This window comes from Benincasa hispida, chromosome 2 (assembly GCF_027475165.1).
Source record: "Benincasa hispida cultivar pf3 chromosome 2, pf3_genome.v1.1, whole genome shotgun sequence".
NCBI classification, from domain to species: Eukaryota; Viridiplantae; Streptophyta; class Magnoliopsida; order Cucurbitales; family Cucurbitaceae; genus Benincasa; species Benincasa hispida.
This window is the reverse complement of record NC_143479.1, coordinates 52,340,755-52,365,236: the sequence shown is the minus strand read 5'-3', so window position 1 is coordinate 52,365,236 and position 24,482 is coordinate 52,340,755. Positions and strand designations below refer to the sequence as shown.

The 24,482-nt window shown below is 34.2% G+C and overlaps 1 protein-coding gene and 1 pseudogene across 1 annotated transcript in view; one reads left to right on the top strand and one right to left on the bottom strand.

Moving 5' to 3' along the window:
- The window catches only part of GSL10 (glucan synthase-like 10), an 81,250-nt gene that overhangs the window by 3,815 nt on the left and 52,953 nt on the right, over positions 1–24,482 (bottom strand). The window contains exons 23-46 of the mRNA XM_039022559.2: positions 24,051–24,142; positions 23,935–23,959; positions 20,258–20,352; positions 20,061–20,142; positions 19,803–19,963; positions 19,328–19,448; positions 18,073–18,170; positions 17,904–17,994; positions 17,655–17,815; positions 17,424–17,533; positions 10,282–10,416; positions 9,156–9,224; positions 8,904–9,081; positions 8,627–8,741; positions 8,389–8,508; positions 5,822–5,937; positions 5,654–5,737; positions 5,446–5,558; positions 2,571–2,623; positions 2,311–2,487; positions 1,819–1,866; positions 1,135–1,293; positions 749–862; positions 579–667 (exon numbers count right to left, since the gene is read on the bottom strand). Coding sequence (XP_038878487.1) covers positions 579–667; positions 749–862; positions 1,135–1,293; positions 1,819–1,866; positions 2,311–2,487; positions 2,571–2,623; positions 5,446–5,558; positions 5,654–5,737; positions 5,822–5,937; positions 8,389–8,508; positions 8,627–8,741; positions 8,904–9,081; positions 9,156–9,224; positions 10,282–10,416; positions 17,424–17,533; positions 17,655–17,815; positions 17,904–17,994; positions 18,073–18,170; positions 19,328–19,448; positions 19,803–19,963; positions 20,061–20,142; positions 20,258–20,352; positions 23,935–23,959; positions 24,051–24,142 — 2,606 coding nt within the window. The remainder of the gene's footprint in view (positions 1–578; positions 668–748; positions 863–1,134; positions 1,294–1,818; positions 1,867–2,310; positions 2,488–2,570; positions 2,624–5,445; positions 5,559–5,653; positions 5,738–5,821; positions 5,938–8,388; positions 8,509–8,626; positions 8,742–8,903; positions 9,082–9,155; positions 9,225–10,281; positions 10,417–17,423; positions 17,534–17,654; positions 17,816–17,903; positions 17,995–18,072; positions 18,171–19,327; positions 19,449–19,802; positions 19,964–20,060; positions 20,143–20,257; positions 20,353–23,934; positions 23,960–24,050; positions 24,143–24,482) is intronic.
- LOC120071146 (protein LEAD-SENSITIVE 1 pseudogene) lies at positions 13,594–14,365 on the top strand (annotated as a pseudogene).

Here is a 24,482-nt window from a genome sequence, read left to right as displayed (position 1 = left end):
AATCGAATTGGAAAATTTTAGTTATTTAAACCAATGAAGCCAGATGGAAACACTTAAAAATCATAGGATCCAAACTGTAGTAAACCCAAAACCATAAGACATTTTAAGACAACAAGAACCAAGATCACATTGGTTTAAGAACGGTTTAAAGGGGAGACGCTGATGAGGTGTAGTTATGGTGTTTTGTAAACCAAATAAACTTGTATTTTACATGCTTTCTAAAACAATGAAGGTCCAAGCTAGTTTACACATGCCTCAACTCTATGGGACAAATTTCTCACCTTACAACATCTGAAAACTAGTAAAATACCCAACCCAATATCCCCAATAAACTATCATGATGTTAAACCCCATGATCTTTCTCAAACACATTTTGTTCGTAGCTAGTTGCATCCACAAATTAAATAAATTAAGAGTTCTTCTAGATCTTAATTTTGACCCTACATGAATGGAAAGTAAGTAAAGATGGTGCCAGTAGCACTGCCCATAAGCTTAAAAAGAAGTAATTTACGTAAACAGTAGAGTTCAAATAATACGTAAGAAAATTTTCATGTGAAATGGGAAGGAATGGCACAAACCCTTTAACAAAATGGCTGCGTGAGTACAATCTGTAGTTTTCAGAAAATTTGATATGGCGAACCACAAATCCCCTTCCAGTTGCATGATACTGTATAGAAGTAGAGCTGTTAAGATACTATAGGGTACTCATGGAGATCGACAAAGGAGCAACAAAGATAGCAGAACAAACCTTCGCACCACCATGAAGAATTGTTCGGCCAAAATAGTGAGTTTTTGTACCAAGGGAAAATGTGAAGAAGACAGAACAAAGCTGAAGCTGCATGGTTATGAAGCTGACAATGGCCTGCAACCAGGATTCAGAGTAATAACTTAGACGAACAAAAAGATACCCACAAAGAAGATAACTAAATACTCGTCCCATTGACAAGACTGGTTGCACTTGCTCTTGGATAATGACACCAAAAGGCATTTGCCGTTAATTTTGAAGCTAATCTTCAGATGTGTGTGTGTGTGAGAGAGAGAGAGAGAGGAACAATGATAACTGTCATGTTCAAGTTGTACAAGAGCAGTCAACTTTTTTTCATACAACAAACGATGTATTTGAATAGCATTTACCCTGAAGAAACCTTGCTCCAATATGAATCCCAAGATCATAGGCACAGCAGTGAAAATACCAATTTGAATGAGGAACTGTGTATTCAAAGCAGCTGACAATGCCGTATTATCGGTAATATTAGCTCTATCTTCAATGGTCTCACCAACTCCAGATAGTGCCTGGAACACAGCCACACATCAGTTCTAAAGAGGAAACATGTTCATAGAAATCTGTGCAAACTAGTAGTAGATAGGAGCGCAAGTTGAAACCCAAAACACCCACAAAACCTAATCCAATTTTCAAAAAATTGGTCCCAGCATTAGTTTGACCATAACTCAATCCCATCTCACCCACAGCCTTACTCAGAATTATGTCCAGCGTCAGAGAAAAAGAATACATCAGATAGGAAATAAACGAAAAATTATTAATTAAAGAAAATTAACCCGGTACACATTGCAGGCTGCTTGACTAACTCCACTCACCTTAACTATATCAATTGATTTCAGTGCCAACGAGAGCTCAAAAAAACTTAAAAACTTTTGATTCAAGAGCTACAGCTTATTTCCAAACAGCTTGCGAAGCTCAATGGGAGATGGGCCATCAAAATGATTTTAAATTTTCATCATACTACAAAGCAGGTAACTTCTAAAGGAGAAAACAACTTCATATCTTATATAAACATATTCACATAAGATAAAACTTACCAAATATGCTTTTCCATAGAGAAAAATGTACACAGTCAGCACCGTTAACTGCAGAAGATTATAAATAAAAAAATAGATGAAAATTTTCATAAATTATGAAAACAGAATTATGAGGCTGTACTTCAATTACTCATTAAAGTGACTAAAAATTAATACGAATTAGAAACAGTTGGTATCTAAACTGTAAGCAGGAATAATCAAGATATTTTGTACATCATTATTGGCCAAAGGTATTCAAGTTTAAAAATAAAAAGGAGAAAGAAAAACAAGGTTAAAACACATAATGGGCATTGGCTTTCCAGGGAAAGGCAAACAGTAACACTATTTAGCAAACATTAGTGCTTTTCTCTTACCAAATACACCAATCATAGATATCCCAAACTGACTGGGCAATGGACTCAAACTATTTCTCTCTTGTTAAACTGGTTCTAGTTACAAGTTCTCGAAAATGAGTAATCATTGCTTAATAATCTACATGTTTTACTGGCATACCATAGTACAAAAGTAGTAGCCAACGGTGGTGAAATAGAATGACATCATCCGGAAAAAATCAAACAGTTGGCCAAGCCTATATACATCACGGCTAAGAACTTGTTCTCCATTACCACCAGCAACCTTTCCTTCGAAAAGAGCAATCTGGTTAAGACCAACATCTCGTCCTTTACCGACCTGAAATAACTCAAAACAGTTTTGATAAGTTCACCATCAACTGGTACCACATTACTAGAAAATTAAATGATGACAAATTTCACCTGAATATACTCATGGTGAGTAACGTTCCCTTGCCTCAATGTTGTATTAAATCCTTCAATGATCAAGTACTCAGGTATATGAAATCTTATACCTCATAAAGCAGCAATGAAAAATTCACACCAGCAATGATCAAGAAAATGAAATATGCAAACGATAGTGAAACCGTGTTTATTTTTCTTTGTTATTAAGGAAGTTGATACAAGTGGAACACAGAAGTCAAGAAATAAACCGTGGTTGTTAAGGTCTTTAATTGGTGTTTCTTTGCATGACATCTTCATCTTATTGGGTCAATTAAGGTTGGCCATTTGTTTAGAGAGAAATCAACGGATTTTCAACAACAAGAATCATCTTTAGTAAGATCACTTTGTTTTGGCTTGTTTGAAGGCCTCTTCTTTGTATGCTATCTCCACCCTCTTTGCTGGACATTCCATTAAAGATTTTCACTCATTTGGCATGCTTGTGCTTTATTTTTTCCATTGTGATTTTTTGAGCATTAGTTTCTTTTCATTTCATCAATGAAAAGTTTTGTTTCTTATTCAAAAACTTTTTGAACATTTTGCCATGTTGCATGGAGTTAACAAAACCATTGAATGTTAGGGACTTGACTGTTCAATTTTGATACCAAAGGACTAATTTGACACAAATTCCAAATCTTAAGGACCAAAAATGTAATTTACCCAAGAAATTATAACATATAACAAAATAAATGTAGAAATTACATTAATGACATTTTGAAACTTAGAATTGAACCTCATTAGAAAAATAATACATAACATTAGAGTTCCATAAACTATATATATACCATTAAGCCGACATTTCTTTTTGAAGAAAAAAGACTAATGGAAGCAACTAGTGCCAATCAATTACAATTATCAGATTTAATTTCTTGTTCTTACTAGGGAAACAAATAGTATGTTTGACTTGTGAAAAAAATATAATTTAAAGTGCTTAGTAGCTTCTTCAATGATTTTAGATGATCAAAAATGTTTTTTTGTTGTGTAAGATCTTAATAAATAAAAAAGCACTTCAAGAAACTTGAATTAGCCATTATCGAAGAGACTCTAGAAAAATAGATTAACAAAAAAAAAAAGAACTTGAATTAATAAAATTTTATAAAAAATGCTTTATATTTATTAGGGAAAATAACTTTTAGGTCCTTAGGTTTTGGGTTTAGCTTTCACTTGGTCCCTAAGTTTCAAAAATGTTACACTTTTAGCCCTTAAGTTTTGAGTTTGATTTTAATCTAATACAACTTTTACCCTTGAGGATTAGTTTTGTTTCAATTTGGTCCCTAGGTTTCAAGATGTACACTTTTAACCTCAATTTTCACTACTCACTTTCAGCCTTTGAAGTCCATGTTTACTAATTAATTAAAAATAAGTATGAAGTGAAAATTTCAATAAAATTTTAATAGTGATGAAAAATAGTGAAATTTAATCCATTATAATTCTTTTAAGTTAATTAATAGACATTCATGCTAAAGACTGAAAGTGAATATTTAGTGAAAAATCAAGGTTAAAAACATAAACCCTGAAACCTAGGGACCAAGTTGAAACAAAACTCAAATCTGAAGAGTAAAATTGTAACATTTTGAAACTTAGAGAAAATTGAATTCAAGCTCAAAACTTAAGGACTAAAAATCTAATATTTTGAAACCCAAAGACTAAAGAAACTAGACCTAAAATCTAGGGACCAAAAATGTATTTTTTTTCCTATTTATTAAGGGTTTTTTAAAAAATTTTATTTTCTAAATCCCCTAAAGCCATTTAATGGAACACATTTTTAACTTACTTTTTCCTAGGATACTTGAACAAAAATTGATTTTGTTTAAAAAACATCTTTTTCCACAACAAACAAAAAATCTGATGTAGATGTTTTATTTAATATTTCGTAATGGCATTTGTCTTAATTTTTATGCTGGAAACTGTTATCCAATTTTATCGGATGTCCCCGAAGGGACATGCTGGAAACTGTTTTAAATAACAACTTTTCCTTTTACCGGCTGTTTAGGTTTCCATTTTAGTTATGAAGTCCAGCAGGTTAGTCTTTGTATAAAAAGGCTTCCAGCCTTTGATATTTCATTATTAATACAGATTTTTTCTTTGTGTTCTTGGAGCTTTATATCAATTCATATCAGAGCGTTCGATCCAAACGTGAATTCTTCTTTTAGATTATTAAGAAAATGGAAACCTATGCAGCCGGTAAAAGGTAAAAGGAAAAGCTGTTAATTAAAACAGTTTCCGGCCTAGAATTTAAGACAAATGCCTCTACAAAATTTTGAATAAAACATCTACATCAAAATCTCTTTGCAAATGATATATCAATCAAATCCTACTGGTACCAACCATTCAGCTAGCTCGTCGCTTCTCTATCTGCTTTTCTTCCTCTCAATTGTGAATGTTTTGTTTGACCGACAGATGCTTTGGTTTGGGTGATGTTTGTACTTTCCTTTTTAATTAGTTTACTTAGTTGAAATTTCTCTTGTATTATAATTACCCATTATTGGGTCCTTTTGAATAATAAGAAAAACCAATATTTTCCAAAAATTTCAGTTTCGCTTAGGGGATTTGCTTTGGTTTGATGTTCCTTGGATTATAGTTTTATTTGGTCTCTCCATATTTGTGGGTTTCTCGCATTGACAATCTATTTTACATTTTTGTCTTTATCATCGTTTTGTCATCCCCCTCCCCAACGGTCTGTATTTCTTCTTTTGATGGGGTCACTATTTGGTTCATCTTGTACTTGGGTATTTGTTGTAATCTTTGAATATTTCATTTATCAATGAAATGGTTTCTCATATCTTTTTTAAAAAATAGAGAAATAATAAATAATAAATAATAAATAATAAAAAAATCCTAGCAAGTGAGAGGATACCTGCAAAGATATCTTCACTAATGTTGATAACACGAGAGGCCTTGCTGATACCACCTCGTGTTAGATGAAAAACCCTATCAAAAACATCTGGATGGCCATAATGCATACGCACTCTGACCAAATTTATAAAAGAGTTAATCTCAAGAAGAAATTAGAAAGAAAAATCTGAAAATACTAATATATTTATTGAATGCTGGTAAGCACATACTTCAAAGGATTTGCCAGAACACGCTGACCGAGAGTCACAAAACTAGCTTCTTGATTCGACATGAACGAGGCAAGAGATGAAACACTGCACAGATGAATCAATTATTACGTCATTTAAAAGATAGTGGAGGAGAAAGGACTGGAATTATTAGCTACAAATGGAAAGTACCTCCCCGTAAATACATGCTCTCTGACACCCAGTATGGTAGGAGGACGAATACCATGATCACAACCAAATTCCTCAAGAAGATTTCTCATCTTCAATGCTTCTTCAAAGTAATTATCCTAGAATTGCGGAATCTCACATGTTAGCAATGGAGAAAAATTTAGATCTGACATAACGATACTATGTTTATGAGCTACAAACCTTATAATTATATATGGAAGAGTGTGGATCATTTATCATTCTGGTATCTTTACTTATATGTCCTAACATTAGCTTCACTAAAAATTATGCTACAAAACTACCACGAGTTACAATAGACAAGTGTTATCGTTTTTCTTTTCAATAAATTGTTATGAAGAACTATTAGCCACTATCTTTGTACCTGTATACAAATCACTTTTAAAAGATCAATCCTTAGATTATAGCAATATAGGTCTATCTTTTAAGAATTTACACTGCAAGATGTTTTTGGGTAGGAACTGTCATAAATGTGAAATTGTGACCCGATTGCTGACCCTCCATGGAATCCTCCCCATACACTCCATCTTCCTTATACCCTTGTCAACATAGTCACAAACAACAGCATGACCCACTGTTCTTCCTCTCCGCTTCCATCCTTCACCATTGATAGCAAGACTTCCTCTATTGATTTTGAGCATTGTTTGCGCATCACTGGTCTTCCCAAAATTGGTTGTTCACTCTTTCTTTGAAGAAAAAGTCCCGTCCATGGCTGACCACAAGCTTTGGTGCATTAGTTGACACCCCCCTCAACCAAAAACTCTTCTAGAAAAACTGTATTAATGAATACGACTTATGGGTTGAAAAGATCACCAGCTGAAGAGGGAATTGTGCAGAAGTAGTGATGTTTGGCGTTAATGGAAGCTTAAATAAAATCCTCCCTGTGGGAAAAGATAAGAAGGGATGGATAAATTTCGTCTCTCTTATTAGGGAAACCTACCAACCACCACCACCCGCTGTTAATACCAAGATTTCATACAAGGAAGCTCTAGAAATCTCTCTTTTGGCTCCAAACCTTCATCACACCATTCCAACAGGCCCAACAGAAGGATCCTCACACTATTCTAGAAGAATTCAACTCTGACAAAGCTGTTATTGATTGCAGAGAAAATTACAAGATGATTGGCTTGACATCCTCATTGCTATTTGAGGAGAGATCTAGTTTAGATTGATTAGTTCTTTGCAACCAAACCAAGTCATCCTTGTTGGGGATGTTTGGCTTACGAACATGAATTGAATTGAGTTGGTAAAATAAACCAACTCAATGTTTGGCCCACCAACTTTAAATGTTGGAGGAGTTAAGTTGATATATTTTATCAACTCACCCCAACTCACTTCAACTTTCCCTTCTTCCAATACTTTCAATGGCTCTACCCGTCGCCACGGTCGGCAACTACTGCTGCCACACTCCGGGCACTGGCAACCACCTTCAATGGCAACTCTGATGACCAACTCCAACGACCAATTTTGGACTCCAACAATCGCCTCTTACAACAAACTCCAATGACCAACTCCGACAACTACCTTCATGCGACAAATTCTTAGTTCTGACAACCACCTCCGACTACAAATTTCGATGAAAATCACATTTGATGATCAACTTCAACGACCACCTTCGGCCAAGCAACTCCGACGACAAACTCTAATGACCAACTCCAATACCACCGTCATGCGACCAACTTTGGCCTTCAACAACCGCTCCGACTACAAACTCCGATGAAATTCATCTTCGATGATCAACTTTGACGACCACCTTTGCGCGACCAATTTCGGGCTTTGACAACCATCTCCAACGACAAACTCCGACAACTAACTCCAGTACCAACTTTGCCTTTAGATGCCGATACAGAACATTATTTATCCAGCCCAATACTTACTCCACCCAATTCTCCTCACCCTTGAAGCACAATGGTATGATTTCATTCCTCCGCTGATAGTTGAACCATTCGATCCTGGTCTCACTTGATTGCTTTGGCTCCATGGTTCAAAGACAACGGGCTTTCTATAATGGCCATCCCCGTTAAGAAGAACAAGTATACAGTGAAACAAAGGAAATGCATTAGAGAAATCCGGAACCTAGAATGCTCTCTCTTGTGAGAAAAAGCTAAATCTATGCTTAGAGAGGGCTCATTGTCGAGTTGATATGGTTTGCTAAAGATTTGGTCATTTCCTTGCGTGTTGGTGGATCATCTGCTCTCTACCAACTCGACATTTTCTGTTCATCAAGAAGGTTGTTGTCCCAAATGTGATTGTTGTTATGATTGTTTTTTATATCACTTGTGGAGCAAATGTATCGGATTTTTACTTTATTGTTATGGGGTGCATCTGATTGATGATCTTTGGATTGTAGTTCTGTTTATGTCAGCCCCTACGTACAGTGTTGGGAGGCTTCTTGCATCATCAATCCAGCTTTCATCTTTCTGTTTCACTCACCTTTTTGTGTTCTCCTTTTTACAGTTCTGTTTATCCTTATTTTTAACCCCGTGTTTCTTCTATTACCGAATTTTAGTGCTCAAGGAAAATTAAAAGAAACAAGAAGAAGTAATTCTCACCTGATTCATATCAATAGTCTGAACAGCATTTCCACGAGTAAAAACAATAGCATGATTTTGATTCTCAGGCTTTCCTTCACCCAACTTCGGATCTCCAGGCAATTTGATTGAATATATCTCCTATACAGCGGGCAAAATAAAAAAAGACAAAACAATCAAGAGGTGGGAGGTAGAATAAAGAAAACAAAATATATTCTTTTCCATGCAATATAGAAAGCTAAAAGGAAAGAAATAAGACCTTATCCTTTCCATTGATATCAGCCTTTACAAGCTTCGAGTAAAATTCTTTGTGCACCTTACCATCCTTCAGGGTTTCAATATCATCGATGTAGGCAACACGAAGAGCTTCATTTCTATTTAGAAGTATATCAAAGTATAACACATTAAAACAAAAGAATAGGATTTCAAACACAAAAAAAAATGCTACTTAGCACAAAGACTGCTCCAGGATAGTTAAATAGTCATATTTCTTTAATGTGGGGGATTCAGTGGGGCAAAAATACCAAGCAACCCACCTTTGCATAAGCAATGCAATGTCAGAAGCCTCAGGTTTTTGTTGTTCTCTTTGTCTTCCATATATTTGACACGTCACCACATATGTAAATTTAAGATCTGCCTGTGCACGTGCCTCAGGAGATAAATCAAAACCTCGAGTATCAGTACTGTCAGTACTAGGAATGGCAGCTTCCAAATCTGCAATTCCTCGTATGGTTAGATAATGCAATTTCAGGAGAAGGAACTAGACAAAATTAAATGGTTGTTCTGACCTCCAAAAGTTCCTCTCTCTAAATACGTCTGCAGCATAAGAGCTTTCCTATAGTACATCATTCCACGAACTGCAAAAAAATGCATGCAGCTTTATTCATACATTTATATCTACCAGACAAACTAGAAGAATGGGCAATGGATAATGGATAAACTATCTTTTGACAACAATACCCTCATACTTCTTGCAGATTTCTAGACTGTATAGATTACTAGAGTTAAAAAAAAAAATCAAAGTCAAACTACAGGAAGTCAACATACGGGAAGGTTGACTTTCTCGTAAGTTGATTTCCCTTAATGTTGACTTTGACTTTGACTTTTTTTTCAAGGAAAGTTTTAAGGAATCTTGATTGCCAACCCAATTTCTTAAAACTTAAACTCAAGCTAACCGAAATTTCTTTTTATGAGATATTTTCCAGTAAACTTCTTACCAGCAAATTATCTTAATAGAAACTTTTTCATACTTTTTTCCCCTTATCAATTCTGTTTTTTATCCTTCAACTTAAGTTAATTTATTTTTTTACCCAATTCCAACTCCAACTTTTTTCTTATAAGTTAGTTAAGTTTAATTTATCATGAGAATGGAAATTTATTGAATTTCCCCCAATTTTCAATTTTAAGGAAACTTTTACGTAGGAACCTTTTTTTTTTTTACAAAAAAAAATTCCATCCATACAAGAAATTCCAACAAAATTTTGTATTCTAATTTTTTTCTTTTAAAAATAACAACAAATTTACCACAAATATTGGTTGAAACTTGTCAAGAACATGAGGGTTTGAAACTGAAATTGGGTTTGAAAAATTGTATTAGAACAAGATAAAATTGTAGACATTTGAATGTGGGACAAAATGGTCTTTTCACAATGTTGGACCCTCCACTTAAAATCTCAAAAAGTAAGATGTTAGAAAAAAGTATTTTTTAAAGAATAGGTTAGTTTAGTAAGGTGGAAACTTTTCTAGGTTAAAAATAACAATTCCCCATCCAAGTTCAACCCACATGTAACAGACAAATGATTTTTCAAATGATATCTATATTTCATCAATAGCCACGCAATCTTCAGAATTTTAGGCAGGTCAATGAACAATTTGATGGACAAGTATTAATCTCAAGATAGCATAAAAACTCACCAGTTCTTGCTAACGTCTGTCCCCGATAAGAGGCCCAAAATCGCAGTGCGAGGATGTCATTGGGATTATCAAACGATTCTGGGTCAACTTCATTCTCATCTCGGCCAATTCGAGCAAGAAAGTTTTTCCACTCATCTATAATGATTTTTTTTAGTTAGCATGAAAAGCAGGACGAAAAAGTAGAAATGAGGTCAAGAGAGAAGGGCCAGCAGGAACATATAAAAATAAAGAGAAATCACTGTCAGTGAATGTCCATAACTCATGTTAATGAGTCATGTTGAGATTACACAAAAAAGATAAAACATTAAATTACAAATTTAATTCATATCTATTAAGTATTTAAACTGACAAAACTTCAATTACAATTATGAACCAAACAAATATTATGAACCAAACAAATATAATCAAGTCTCTAACGTACATCAATTAAAACAAGAAGCCCGAGTGGTGACTATTGCGACCATTTGGTGTTTGGGGATATCTCATCTCTCCTTCCCTTTGTAAATCTCTTTTCATAATGAAAAGGTTGATTCTTATTAAAAGATTTGGTATGGTGCGGCCATTGGAAGTACAAAAGAATTGCTAACTGGCACAACATGCCAAAAGTTTAATTTTTGAACAAGAAACAACTTTTCATTGATATATGAAAAGGAATAAAAATGTTCAAGGATACAAGTTCCCAATGGAACAAAAATAGACAATATAATCTGAAAGAAACCTAAAAAAATACAGTAGTATAAAACAATGAATGAGAACAAGCGAAGCAAAAAAAAATAAAAAAAAAATAATAATAATAATAAGATACACTACAGCGAAGCCAAAAATCTGAAGTAAAGAGCACACTCCAGCTAAAACTTCAGAATCTGCTCAAGAAATAAAGTATGACAAGGGCTTGAATCTTAGATTTACAGCTTCTGACCCAAAACAATGAAGCCAAGAAAAGATATTCTGGATGTAACACTGCTAGCATTTGAAAGAGGTGTTTCCGACAGACCGAAATCTTTATGAAGCTATTGCATGCCTTTCAATGCCTTCCAACCATGGGACCCTTAAGAAACCAACGAGAGAAAATAAAAATTCCTCCAATACACCGTGGTCAACCTAATAAGACACCTGAGAACAAAATTCATTCCAAAGACTTGTACTCAACCATATTCATTTGTTACTCAACAAAATCGCTTATGTTGAAAAGCAAATCGGACAAAAAGAATATCTTTAATATTTAACGCTTCAAAGCTTCCCAAGTCTTCCACAATGCCATGAAAGGATATTCATTGTGGGACAAGTCAGAAAGAGCAATCGAACACTTCTCTGAGGTGAAAAGGGTGAAATTTCACGCATTTGAAAGACCACAAATCTCAATCAGAGATGAAAATTTTTTAGGAATCAATGCAGTATCTTCTTTGACCTAATCCACAAACTTTAATCAAAAGCGTTTGAGTAATTTGGTTTAAGTAGAACTAAGCACTTAAAAGAGCACTTTGACTGGTTGGAACACTCAAAGAAGAAAATAAAGAAGTTGAAGCTGATAATGAGCTAGTTTTTTATGATGACAACCTCACATGTGCAATAGCTAAAGAACTTCGGATATTGGCTATTTTGGAAGTATTATTTTGCTTGTATTCTCAATATTGAATATGATGAGGGTGCTAAGGGGGTGATGCCAGAGTCCACCTCCTAATCTACTAGATTTGTACTTTGTACCTAGAGACTTTCTTTTTTTCATTAATTCAATGAAAAATGCATGTCCTTTTCAAGAGAGAAAAAAAAAAAAAAAAAAGAAAAAAAGAAAAGAAGACAACCTCACATGTGGAGATGTAGCTCGTGCTAGTGGCGTTGGAGAACCCATCGAGTATACTAGATCAAGAGGAAAGTCAACTACAAATGCCACCACTTATAGAGTTCGAACACCAACTATACAAGTAGTTAGTGATGAAAACGACGACGATGAAAGGGAATTGAATATTAAGGAGCATGGCCAAGGAGGAGAAATGGACAAGGACATAGATGGGGAGGATGATGAATTTGACATTTGATGATGTTTTAAACATTTATTTTCAGGGGCCGTTTGGTTGGGAAAAAGGATAGGGTTTAGGATTTTTGTTTGGTCCTGCATGGGAATGCTAACAGGGTTTGAAGGTAACAATTTATATTTGTATATATTTTATGAAATTAATTATGGTAACCTCATATAGTTTTTAATAGATTAACTAATGAATAATAAATGTTATTTTAATTGGATATTTAATTACAAATACAATCAAAAAATGAACGTGTAACTAAGTTAAAATAACTAATCAAAAAATTAATTTATTAATACTATGTTAAAATAACTATTACTAAAACTAATTAATTAGTATTTTCAAATAAATATCCTTAATTAGATTAATTTAGCATTTTTTTATCAATAAAAATTAATTAAATAATTACATGGTTATTTATTTATTACAATCAATTATTTAATTATAGTTAAGTAGAATTCATTATTATTAATTAGAAATTTTATTTCTATCAATTAATTTTAAATGTATTTTAATAAAAAAAAATATGTACAAAAAATAATGTAAGGAAAAGAGAACAAAATATGATGTGTTAATAATGAAAGTTAATAATAAATATTAGAAAAAAGTTTTAAAATAATAATGATATGTTAATAATGACGGATCAAATTAAAATTAATCCCGATAAATAATCTTTTTATTATAAAAAGAACAATAAGTAATCAATTATGATTATTGAAATATGATTATGTGTACAAACTTAATTTAACTAATCCTAGTATACTAATTAAATATATTTAAGATATTTTGACCTAATTAATTAAAAATTCATATAAATAAGTAATTGCTTTCACTTAATAAATTTTTATTTGTAAAAATAAATTAAGCAAATATTTTGGTAGATTATTATAAATTTATTAAAATAAATAATTATACTAATTTTGTTAATAATAATTAATTAACTAATACTAATTTTGTTGATAATAATTAATTAACTAACTATATTCAAAACGAAATTATATATAAAATGAAAACATAAGAAGAGGTGGGAAAAGAGAGAACCCATAGTTTTGGAATGGAAAAGAAAATTCTTGTGAAGATGCTTGGGAATAACTTATTCTCAGGAAAGGTGTTGAATATTGTTTAACAAACAGAGTTTTGCATGTTCGTGTCAATTCCCATCCAAACAATCCTCTAACCAAATGATCCTTTGGCTTTTGTTCATTCTTATTGATTAACTACTTGATGTTTTTAACATTTGGATTCTTGTACCCCTGCAGTTGAGAAGAGGGCAATCAAAGAGAAACCAGATATGAGGCTTCTTTCCAATAGAGTTAATCGGGAGAGCTCGAACCCAGGTGATCATATGTACTTTTGGAGAACCACTTATATCTATGCCCATCATGGCATCTATGTTGGAGATTATAGAGTTATTCATTTCACCAGAAGAGGTCAAGTAGGAACTGGGACCGTGCTTGATGTCTTACTGGTAAGTTCATGACCGGCTCGATCTTCCGTGCCATGCTCTACTTGCATTCCTCTAGAAGAAGGGAACGAGGTTGTCTCCTCATGCTTGAACTGTTTTCTTGCTGGTGGGGTGTTGCATTCCACTTATATCTAATCCTGCTCTTTTTCTAGCCAAAGCTCGAGGTGGAACTTGGACCCTTGCTTGCTCTAATTCAGATGATCTCGTGGTTCATTGAGCAAAAGACCTACTCGACAATGGCTACGGATGCTATAATGTATTCAAGAACTGTGAAGACTTCGGAATATACTGCAAAACTAGACTACTTGTGGTTGATCAGAGGACCATTAGACGAAGTGCACAAGCAGTTTCGATCATTGGAGGATCTCTGGCAGCGGTTCTTTTGACGCCACTGCATCTTGTGATGACCAATGTCTATGGAATGGCAGCAACAACCATTGGGGTGTACTGTGCCAGTAGATATGCTGCTAATATTGGGATGAGAAAGGATGTGATGAAGATACCTGTGGAGGATTTGTCACAAAGGCTGGCCACCAGCCTTATCCAGATGGTCGTACCCACAATGGTACCGGAATCTCAACTGCTTATGAGCAGATAATTAAGCTACCATCTGTTATTGTTGTCTAGTTAAAATAATAATAATAATTTTAAAAAAAAACTGTTGTGAAATGTAACTCTTACAAACATTTGGATTCTTTTACAATTTATTGTTATTAATCTTTAGAGCTTTGACATATGTATATAAACTTATGTTCTGCATATATTATTTATTTATTTATTCAGTGTGCCTCGCTTTACTCAGGCATCGCCTCTCGCCTTGAAACGGTCAAGGGTTTTGTCGCCTTAAGATGCACCTTGTGATTTGAAAACACTGCTTTAATGAAGGTACAATATCTTCCGAAAAAAGGAGGGCCAAGGATCCGCACAATAGATAACCTGATTGATTTACAATTCCTCACTGCTTATACTAATTATTGATTCTTCGCCATGGTCAATAAATGCTAACGAAGATAGAGCATAAAAATTTTTAGAAGAAAGCAGTAAACCTTGTTTCAGAATTAAATCTGATCCAGGAATGGAGAACGACAATTCACAAAACTTGAGAAGAAACATTTTCTTTGAAGACTCCTTTTCATGAAGGTCCATTGACTCAATCGAAGGAAACATAAGTTGTAGGCAAGCTTCTTTCATAATTTCAAAGTTAGCCGCTAAGATTCTATACTTGTTTTAATAAGACCCTTTTTTCTAAATGGAAACCAATTTAAGCTAATATCTAGAATAGAGCAATCAACAAATAATTTAGAAAGAGAGCACCATGAAAGAGAACTATATAAATCCATCAATACGGATGCCTAAAGGGACGCATTAAATATAAGGCAAGACCATTGTAAATTTTATTATTTATCTCAAACCATTCTAATAAGTGGCAAAAAAAAAAAAAAAAAAAAAAAAAAACAGAGCACCAAAGAACATATAGATCATTTATCGTGGACATATGGATCGTAATTTGACAATTTTGAGATGATTTTGGGATTGAAGATCAACTGAGGCTAATGTTTGATACTGATGTCAAATGTGACCATGGGAAGTTGCCTAGATCAGCTTCTTTTGTGCGATATGAGGTGAGTGCTGTTGCTTCTTGATATCTGGGACCTCCTTTCGGGCATAACCTAGGTCTATCAGTTTTGGACCCCTGTCTTCAAGAACATGAAGAAAAACTACAAAAGCTATCTCCTAGAAACGAGCCTTCTTCTCAAACGACGAAAGCTAATCCTTATCCAATTGGTTTTGAGCAAGATTCCAACCTATTTCCTTTAGAGAGGCTGATGAGACACTTCCTGATGTAGTGTGCCTTTGTAATGTTTGCTTTATTTTTTAATTCAAGTTACTGTGTTACTGTGCACTAATTGTGGTTAAAATATTTTTCCATAAGTAGGGTTGTTTTCATAGGTTGGTTTGTCGCTCTTATTTATAGGGGACCCTGGGATGTAATTGAGATATTATTCAAGAAAACTCCAAGACTCCAATCTACATTATTTCCTTTGAAAGGGGTTGGTAAGGGCATGGTTGTTAAAATCGTACACGAGTTGTATCATACGATTCAACTCGAAACAGAGAAATCGATACAGATCGTGAGTGTGAATAGAAAATAATACAAATCGTACGATTTCAAAGATGAATCATGTGAATCGTTTCAAGAATCGGATCGTCCGATTCAAGAAATACCAAAAGGTGAAGAAAGGAAACGACGAGGGAAAAAATACCTCGTGGACGTTGGATGTTGCGTTACTAGCCGGAGAAGACAATGTATAGTTATCGGTGATTAAAAGAAAAATGGAAGGAAAGAAAAAATAGAGACTTGCATTGGTGCAAAGCAGTCACAAAGAACAACGCAAAAAGAAGAAAGAAGAATGTGAAGTAGTTGAAAAGACAAATGAAAAAGTTTGAGAGGAGGCGTGAGAAAGAGTGAAAGGAAGTGAAAAGACAAGTGTTGGAATAAGTGATTAATATCATAATTCAATATTATTAACCAATTTCAATTTCAAAGTCTCAACTCTTTTCTTTATAATTAATAGTTTACTAAATTTTTCTTTTTCTATCATGTATACAAGTGTCACATGTGTGACTCTTCATTTCTTTCCATCCTAACCATTAGTTAAAATTTTATTCTTTCAAAGAAGTTATATTGTTTTTAAACTTCAAAGTTTCATACTTATTTTGAAGTTGATTGATGTTTTTTTTATTGGGTGTTTACAACTTTGGAGTTAGATATGCTTTCAAATTTATTTTAGGGTTAGTTAAATGTTTGGCTGATTATTTCTCTTTGTTGGACTTTGTTATTTATATTTATATTCAAACGTTGTTCATTAAATTAAAACTTACAATACATGATACTTTTCGGTATACGATACCTTAAAATTCCATTTTGATACTTGTTCCGTTTCACGATTTAACAACCTTGGGTAAGGGGGGAGAATCTCATCTAGTGAGTTGGGATGCGGTCTGTAGACCTTTGGATATCGGAGGCTTAAGAGTGGATAACTTCAGATAGTGGAATGAAACCCTAGTAGCCAAGTGGTTGTGGATTTCCCCTTGAAGACCAACTCCTTGTGGCATCCAGTTGGTGGATCATGTCCTTTGGGATTGTTGGTGGGCTCTTTATATCTAGGAGTGATTTTTCAAATTGTTTGGGGTAGGTGTTGGGCTTGGGATTGATTTTTCCCATTGTTTCCTGAAGGTGTTGGGATTGAATTTGCGGCAGATGATCTTCTATGCTATCCTTCAGAGTTTTTGGGTTGAAAGGAATGATAGGATGTTTAGATGATCTTTGCTATCCTTTGGAGTTTTTAGCTTGAAAAGAATGATTGTTAGGAATAATGGAAAGGTCTTGAGAAGAAGTTTGGTTACTAGCGAGGTTTAATGCCTCTATTTGGGCATCGTTTCTATATGTTCTGTAATTATATGCCAAGTTGAATTACTAGGAGAGAGACCTTTCTTGTATAGTCAGTACTCGGTAGCTAGGCTCCTTTGGGGTGCGCTGTTGTTTTTTTTGTATGCATGTGGTCATTTTGTTTTATATCCCTCAATTCCTTCTCCATGAAAGCTTGATTTCTATTTGATAATAAAAACTGTCAAACGTAAAATTTATGAAATACCTGGATAAATTTTTTGCAAGTAAAACAAGGTTGTTATCCCATCTTCATTTTTCTTCAGTAGTTCCCCCATACTATAGAGTACTGTCTCAGAATAATACGGAGTGAAGACACTACATTAAAAGATACAGAAGGATTAAGATAGCAGGAAGAGACAAATGATGAAACTTCAAATAAAGGGTACACAAATGAATAAAAGACAGGAGCAAAAGATAAAGTTGAAAGAAGCACTACCTGAAGGAAAGCATCTGACGAACAGGTTTTGAAGTTGGCATCACCATGAAAAGAGAATTTGTAAAGAATTGCAGTCTTCGTCTGGCCTCAAGATTAACTGGAATATTTGAAGCTGAATCTTTAATGGTTAACAGGGAATGCAATCTTTTGACTTGTGACTTCTGTCGAATCATAGCAACAATTCAATCCCATAAAAGAATAAACACATCGTGAATGAAAATGAAGCCCGAAGGATTAAAAGAATAATACCAACTCTGGATCTTTGGGCCAATTTAACTTTGTAAACAGGCGACCTTCATTTCTGGCTTTTACCAATATGTTCCATGTTTCATAGTGCCCCCTACAAAAATGCAACATCATATGTCAAAATATAAATCAAAATATGAGTACTTCAAGTAACTAACTATAAGTTTCAGACCTCTTGTCACCGAAAAGGATATCATGGTGCACCACATCATACAAATCTTGAACAGCCTTAACAGCCCCTTTTTCCAGGTCCGAAGTTTCTGGCTCTTTCTATACAGCCATAATCAAAGTGAAATACAAAAAATACATAAGTCAAAAGTGCAATGACTTAGATCAATTATCAGCTTAACGCTACCCCTCTCATAAAGACCACAGATGACAGATGTATCCAATTATTTATAAAATAATTGCTTACCGATACTCTTTTCATAAAGACTACAGATGACAGATTTATCCTTCAAATCACGACTCACTGAGATATATAAGATAATCTCCAAAACATATTCTAATTAGTTATTGTCCAGACAAAATCTAGGATAGTCGAAGGAGTTACTTAGCATCAGTCCACAGATTAAAATACATAGAAATAATTGAAAATAAAACCCTTCTACTAAAATTTTCGGTTATTTTTTAAAATTACAAGCTACATGAGCCACTTGTAATAACTCTGTTAAAAGTAAATAGCTTTCAAATTTAAAGAACGGTATGACTTGACGTTTTGCAAACTACACTAATGTTGAAACTACTTTTAAGATTTAAATTATGCAATTTGAGAATTTAAATTTTCTGAACTACAAAGGTTTTGTTTTGAAACTATCCTACCAAGGTTGTTAACTCGTAAAACGGAACAAGTATCAAAATTAACATTTTCTTCTTAGATTGACACAATAGCGACACCAAGAACCACAGCATCTACAGTTATTTCATCATTCATATTTTCAATTTCAGTGATATTCTTGAATCGGATCATAACAATTCAACCCAACTTGCACTATTCAATATTCTGGGACTAATAATTCCTCTCAAATCTTATTCAAAGCACAATTTAACTCGTTTTACCTCCATTTCAAGTTGAATCGTACGATACAACTTGTATATCGTAAGATTAACATTGATCCTAACAAATAAATCACAGAGTATTTTTGATGAATGACACCAAACAACAAAGAAGTGTTTTTACTGTTTTATTATAATTTTGTAAAAGATGATTTTCTTAAACTTACTCCTCAGAAAAGAAATTGGTGTTAAAGCTCACACCTGATGTTTCCCAACAAGGTATAACATTTAACTTCTTTTTTTCTCTTTCTTTTCTTTTTCTTCCTCTTCTTGTTAATATGAAGAAGTTACCCACAATGAAAATATAAATAGAATTACATAATACACCTCAAATTCTGTAGTTCAATAAACTCTAAACCATATATACGAACCAGAATACCCGTCAGAGCAGTTATTCTTGTAATCACAAGTGGCAGCTTATTTAGCTGGAAGTCATTTGGAATGGAATTGTTTGCTATACTGGCTTGAATGTCTTCAAATACCCTTTCAACCCTGAAAAAGCACAAGAAATTAGAAAAAGGTCTTTTTTTGCAACAATTTAATTTTTATGCATCATACCCTTTTTTTTTGACAAAAATATATATGAAAGAGGAGAGCTGCTGGATCTAACATGTTCGTTTTTGGCATGCCAGCACCATAAATTTCTCCTATTCTAGTCAATTGCAGAGTTTACCCGCTTTTTCCTTTTTAATTTTAATGCTCTCCTCAACTCATGCTCTAGGCAGATATATAGTTTTCATCATATACCTCTTTCTGGTCAGTAAAGGTGAGGTTTGCATGTATGATATATTGCATTACTAAGCTTATAAAGAAAAAAGAACCATATGGAGACTGCAAGGTAAATACCACATCCTTCCTTCCCCAACTAGTAATTCCGTTAAGATAAGCTTAATGGCATGGTAACATTCCTGTACTGCATATTTCATATAGTCATCTCTTGAAATACGCTCCCACAACTCATCCTGCGAATCTCGTCTCTCAACAGCAATATCCTTAGCTAGAAATATCTACAGTTTCATAACCACAATCATGTAGTAAACAATTGGAACTCAAAGCATCAAGTATTAAAAGCATGAAGTCCCCTTTTTTCAAGTGATAACTGACCTTGCTGGCAAGAAGAAAAAGGGGCCACTGAACCATGGGAAGATTACCCTTGTTTTTAGGCATTTGAAGTAATTCCATTTCCCTATAAAACCATAAGAGTTTGAAAAAAAAAAAAAAAAAAAAAAAAAAAAGAATCTCAGGCAAAAGAAACAATCGAAAAACATCAGATAGCAAGATTCTCTAGACAATATACTCACAGGGTTGTAATATAATCTTCTTCCCGTAAACTTGCTATGATTTCATTCCAGAAGGGAGAAAATCGAGCAGCATCAAACTTGTCTTTCTCAACAACCTTGACAAAAAGCTTAACATGATTGCATGAACACTTTCCATAAACGATAAGCAAAAATAATGCTTGTTAACACTCGAGACAAGATGCAGACAAGCAAAAATAGTGCCTAAATAAAGGCATTTGAGGAAGCAAAGTAACATGAGCATCAAAACCTATCATCGATTCAATCCTGTTCCACATGCCTAACAACTTTTTTTTCTCTTTTACTGTTTATGTACACAGCTCATCAAGAGTCCACCAAGTTGCCTTTCCCTTTTCAATCTTTCGATTCTCTACTCCCAATCTCCAAAGTACTTCATTATCCACCCTAACCCCACCAGGAAACATAATGTTAAATTACAATAGCATTTCATACCTACAATGCATGCATACACTAATTTTCTAGTAGCCCGTTCTAGGCTGACATAAGAAAAACTTGGCACTTCAGACACTTAACAGACTATCAAACTAAAGTGTCAGATCTTACAACTACTTTCTGGGGAGGAACAGCTGTTCCATTGAGGAGGAATGTCGTAAGCAACCGCTTTCAGAAAGTAACGCAAAACAGAAAGAGCAGAGTTTCTGAAGAAGGCTTAAAGGTGCAAAGCTAAGAAGCAACAGACATAAAGACACACCAATTGCTAAAAATATAGGACACAAGCACTTTGGGTATACGTTACTTTTGTTTCTAATTCTTTTAAAGATTTAGGTGGACACATATAAGCCCATTTAAAGGAATCCAATAATAATTGCCCAGGGCCCTAATAAAGAAACTTGATAAAGTACTGAAGAAAAGAAGAGAAACCTAATAATGAACAAATGCCCGACCTTCAAAGCCAATTTTCCTCGAGAACTTCAATGACATAAAATGAATTCAGACTAAGACTGTAACAATAATTAGAGGTAGTCTACATCAGTGTTTTTAAAGCTAAAGGTGCAATAGATTGCAATAGCCTTCTGGACTTAAGCGCAAGGCGCAAAAAAAAAAAAAAAGTGCACTTTTTTTTTTGTGAGACACACTATATATAGAAGTACTATATAAACAAGAGAAAGCATAGCTGAAGTTGAAATACAAAAAAAAGACCCCTTAAACACAAGAAATTTTACATTTTGGATATGTATGAAAAAGCTCCAAAGTTTAGGGCTTTGAGTCTTGGGGCTTCACAAAAGGCACATGCCTCAGGCACGCCTTACTTTGTGAGAAAAGGCGGGACTTTTTAAAAACATTGGTCTACATGGGAACGAAATGTTGCTCACGCCTATAATATGATGCCCCAACTACCGCCAACTCTTTTCATAAATCAAAGGAGAACTTACCAAATGTAGGACCCATATCTAAGGTTGCAATTGAAGAGTTTTCTTTGGGAGTTTAGTCTTGGAGCTATAACACACTTGATATACTACAGACACCTATGCCTAATTTTTCACTCTCCCCTTTTTGGTGTATTATGTACTCGCCTCATTATGAAGATCCAAGTCACCTTCTTAATTGTGTTCCTTTGCTTTCTGTTACTGGGCCATTATTCTTGACGCTCTTGGTTGGTCTTTGGCTTCTCTGAACTCAACCTATGATATTCTTGATTACATCTTCGATGACCATCCTTTCCATTGTGAAAAGAACTCTTTGGCTTGCTTTTAATTGAGTGCTGTTTTCATTCCTCTAGCTAGAAAGGAATCGTTGACATTTTTTGAGATTCTTCTTCTTCCTTTAATAGTTTTATGGATTTAATTTTGTCTCATGCTATTGGACTTTTAATTTCCCACTGGAAAAAATTTATGTATATGGAGTTTTTACTCTGGATTTCCATCATCAATGAAATTGTTTCAGTTAGGAATGCGATCAATGTCTCACATCGATTTAAATAAGGAGATGATCATGACCTCATGGGTTTATGACTGAGGACAACTATATGCAATGGTATAAGGCCTTTTAGGTGAAACCAAAAGAAAAGTCATGAGGGTTTATGCCCAAAGTGGAAAATATCATACCATTTCGGAGATGTCTGAAGTTTTGTCGTCCCTAACAAATTGGAATCAAAGAAGGCCCTGTCGTAGTCATGTTGATAAAAATCCTCTAGTGTCGAACACGATATAGTCATGGTCAGAATATCCATTCATGGTTGAGCCTTCAGACAAAGAGTGTGCTCAAGTGTAATTCGAATGGATGACTACTCTGTGGTTGAGTTTGCGGTGCGCTTAATTGTAATTCAGAGATCATATGACTATTTGAAGGAAGGCTCAGTGGTCCTTTATTCGAGGGAAGGATTGTTAGGAATGCAATCAAAGTCCTACATCGATTAACTAAATGGATGATCATGGGTTTATAAGGGAGGACAACTATCTCAATGGCATGAGGCCTTTTGGGTGAAACTAAAAGCAAAGTCATAAGGGGTTTATGCCCAAAGTGGACAATATCATACCATTGTGGAGATATCTAAAGTCCCATCGTCTCTAACTTTCTTTTCTAAAAAGAAAATGTATAACTCATCGACATCAATTTCCATTTGGTATGAAAATTATATATATCTTTAAAAAATGTATATTTCAATTGTGTTCCTGCAGTGTCCTCAATTTTAAAAATATGGTGTGTCGTCATGTCCCTACCATATGTTTATCTCGTATTCCTGCTTCTTAGGTTGATCATTTATTAGATTTAATTGGAAGATGAAATGTTATTTTTTAATAGTTATGCCCAAATTTCATGGGTTGTGATTATAGAAAGTCTTCTTGGATTAATGGTTGGGTTTGAAGCTTTCATCCATTTATTTCCATTTGCTAGCACAACTTGCTACTTTCAATCCTTCTATGGTCAAGATTCTTCTCTTTTTATTATGGAGTCCAAAGATGAGGATATTGTCTTGGTTCTGTCCTTTGGCTTGGATTGATCTGCTTGATGAGGAATTGTCTTCGATTCGAGAGGAAATGGTTCTTTGTAGTTGTAAGGAGTACTATGTCCATAAGCTTCTTGATATCCGTTGTCAGTACCCAACTTCTCGAAGTTCATGTAGCTATTAAAAAAATCAAAAAATCCCAAAAACTTATTGGAGAGGATCTGAAAGTTTCTTCTGTCTCTCATTTAGTTTTTTGTTTTTTGTGTTGATTTAGATCTCAACGTTGTCATTGATAATTCACAACATCCAATCTTTTTTTTTCCTCACTCCCTCATGAAATTTGTAGCTTTGAGCATTAGTCTGCAAATGAGAAGCATAATTGAGAGAATTTCTTCAATCATGTTATATTGTTGCTATATATTGTGTAAATTGACTCCTTATTTTAGTCCCTATAGCTTGGCTTCTCTTCTTGAAATTGGGAGAGCTTTTTCTAGTCGTCTTTGGGTTTTTTCTTTTTGTAAAATTTCATACATCACTGAAATTATCTCACATAAAAGAAACACTAGTATATCTCAAACATTTAATCAATGTAGTTTGAAGAGGTCAATAGATCTTTCTTAAGATCAATCAAAACCCTCGAAAAAGAATGCTTCAAACTTACATTACAAAAAACAGGAAAAAACAGGGGAAAAAAAAAAAAGACTCATGCCAAAGGCCAACTGTAGTAAATCAAGCATATTTCTGAAGCAAGGAGGCAATAAGGGGAGCTCACCTGACTTGAAGGCCGATTCGAAAACCTGCAAAAGATACATTTAGATACAAGATAGAGGGGAAATGTTTTCTAAAAAAGATGAAATGTAGTTTAGATTGCCATCTTATTAAAAATACCCAAGCCTCTCTTGGAGAGGAACATGTAGTGTGTTCATAAAAGCTCCAGGAAACTGCTCAAACAGTTTATGTAGGGCTTCCAATGATCTAATCTGAAGGCAACAAAATGAAGGGAAAAAAAACAGAAAACTAGGTAAAAATGAGAAAGGGGAGAAGTTTGACTTCAACTACCGTACAAAAAGCAAGAATTTCATGCATTTCAAGCAAGTACAGATGTTGACATGTTAGATTTCAGACCAAACCGCTGCATAACTTCATGACATCAACAAAGTTAATTTATAAGAAATGATCGTTTTACAACCTTTGAATTTGGTTGAGTGAGCCAATTTTTCATCTTAGCCTATTAATGGTACTTACTAGAAATGACATGTTACAATTAGCAGAAGGTATTCCATACTCTTAATAAATTAGATACTACGGTGAAAGACGCTC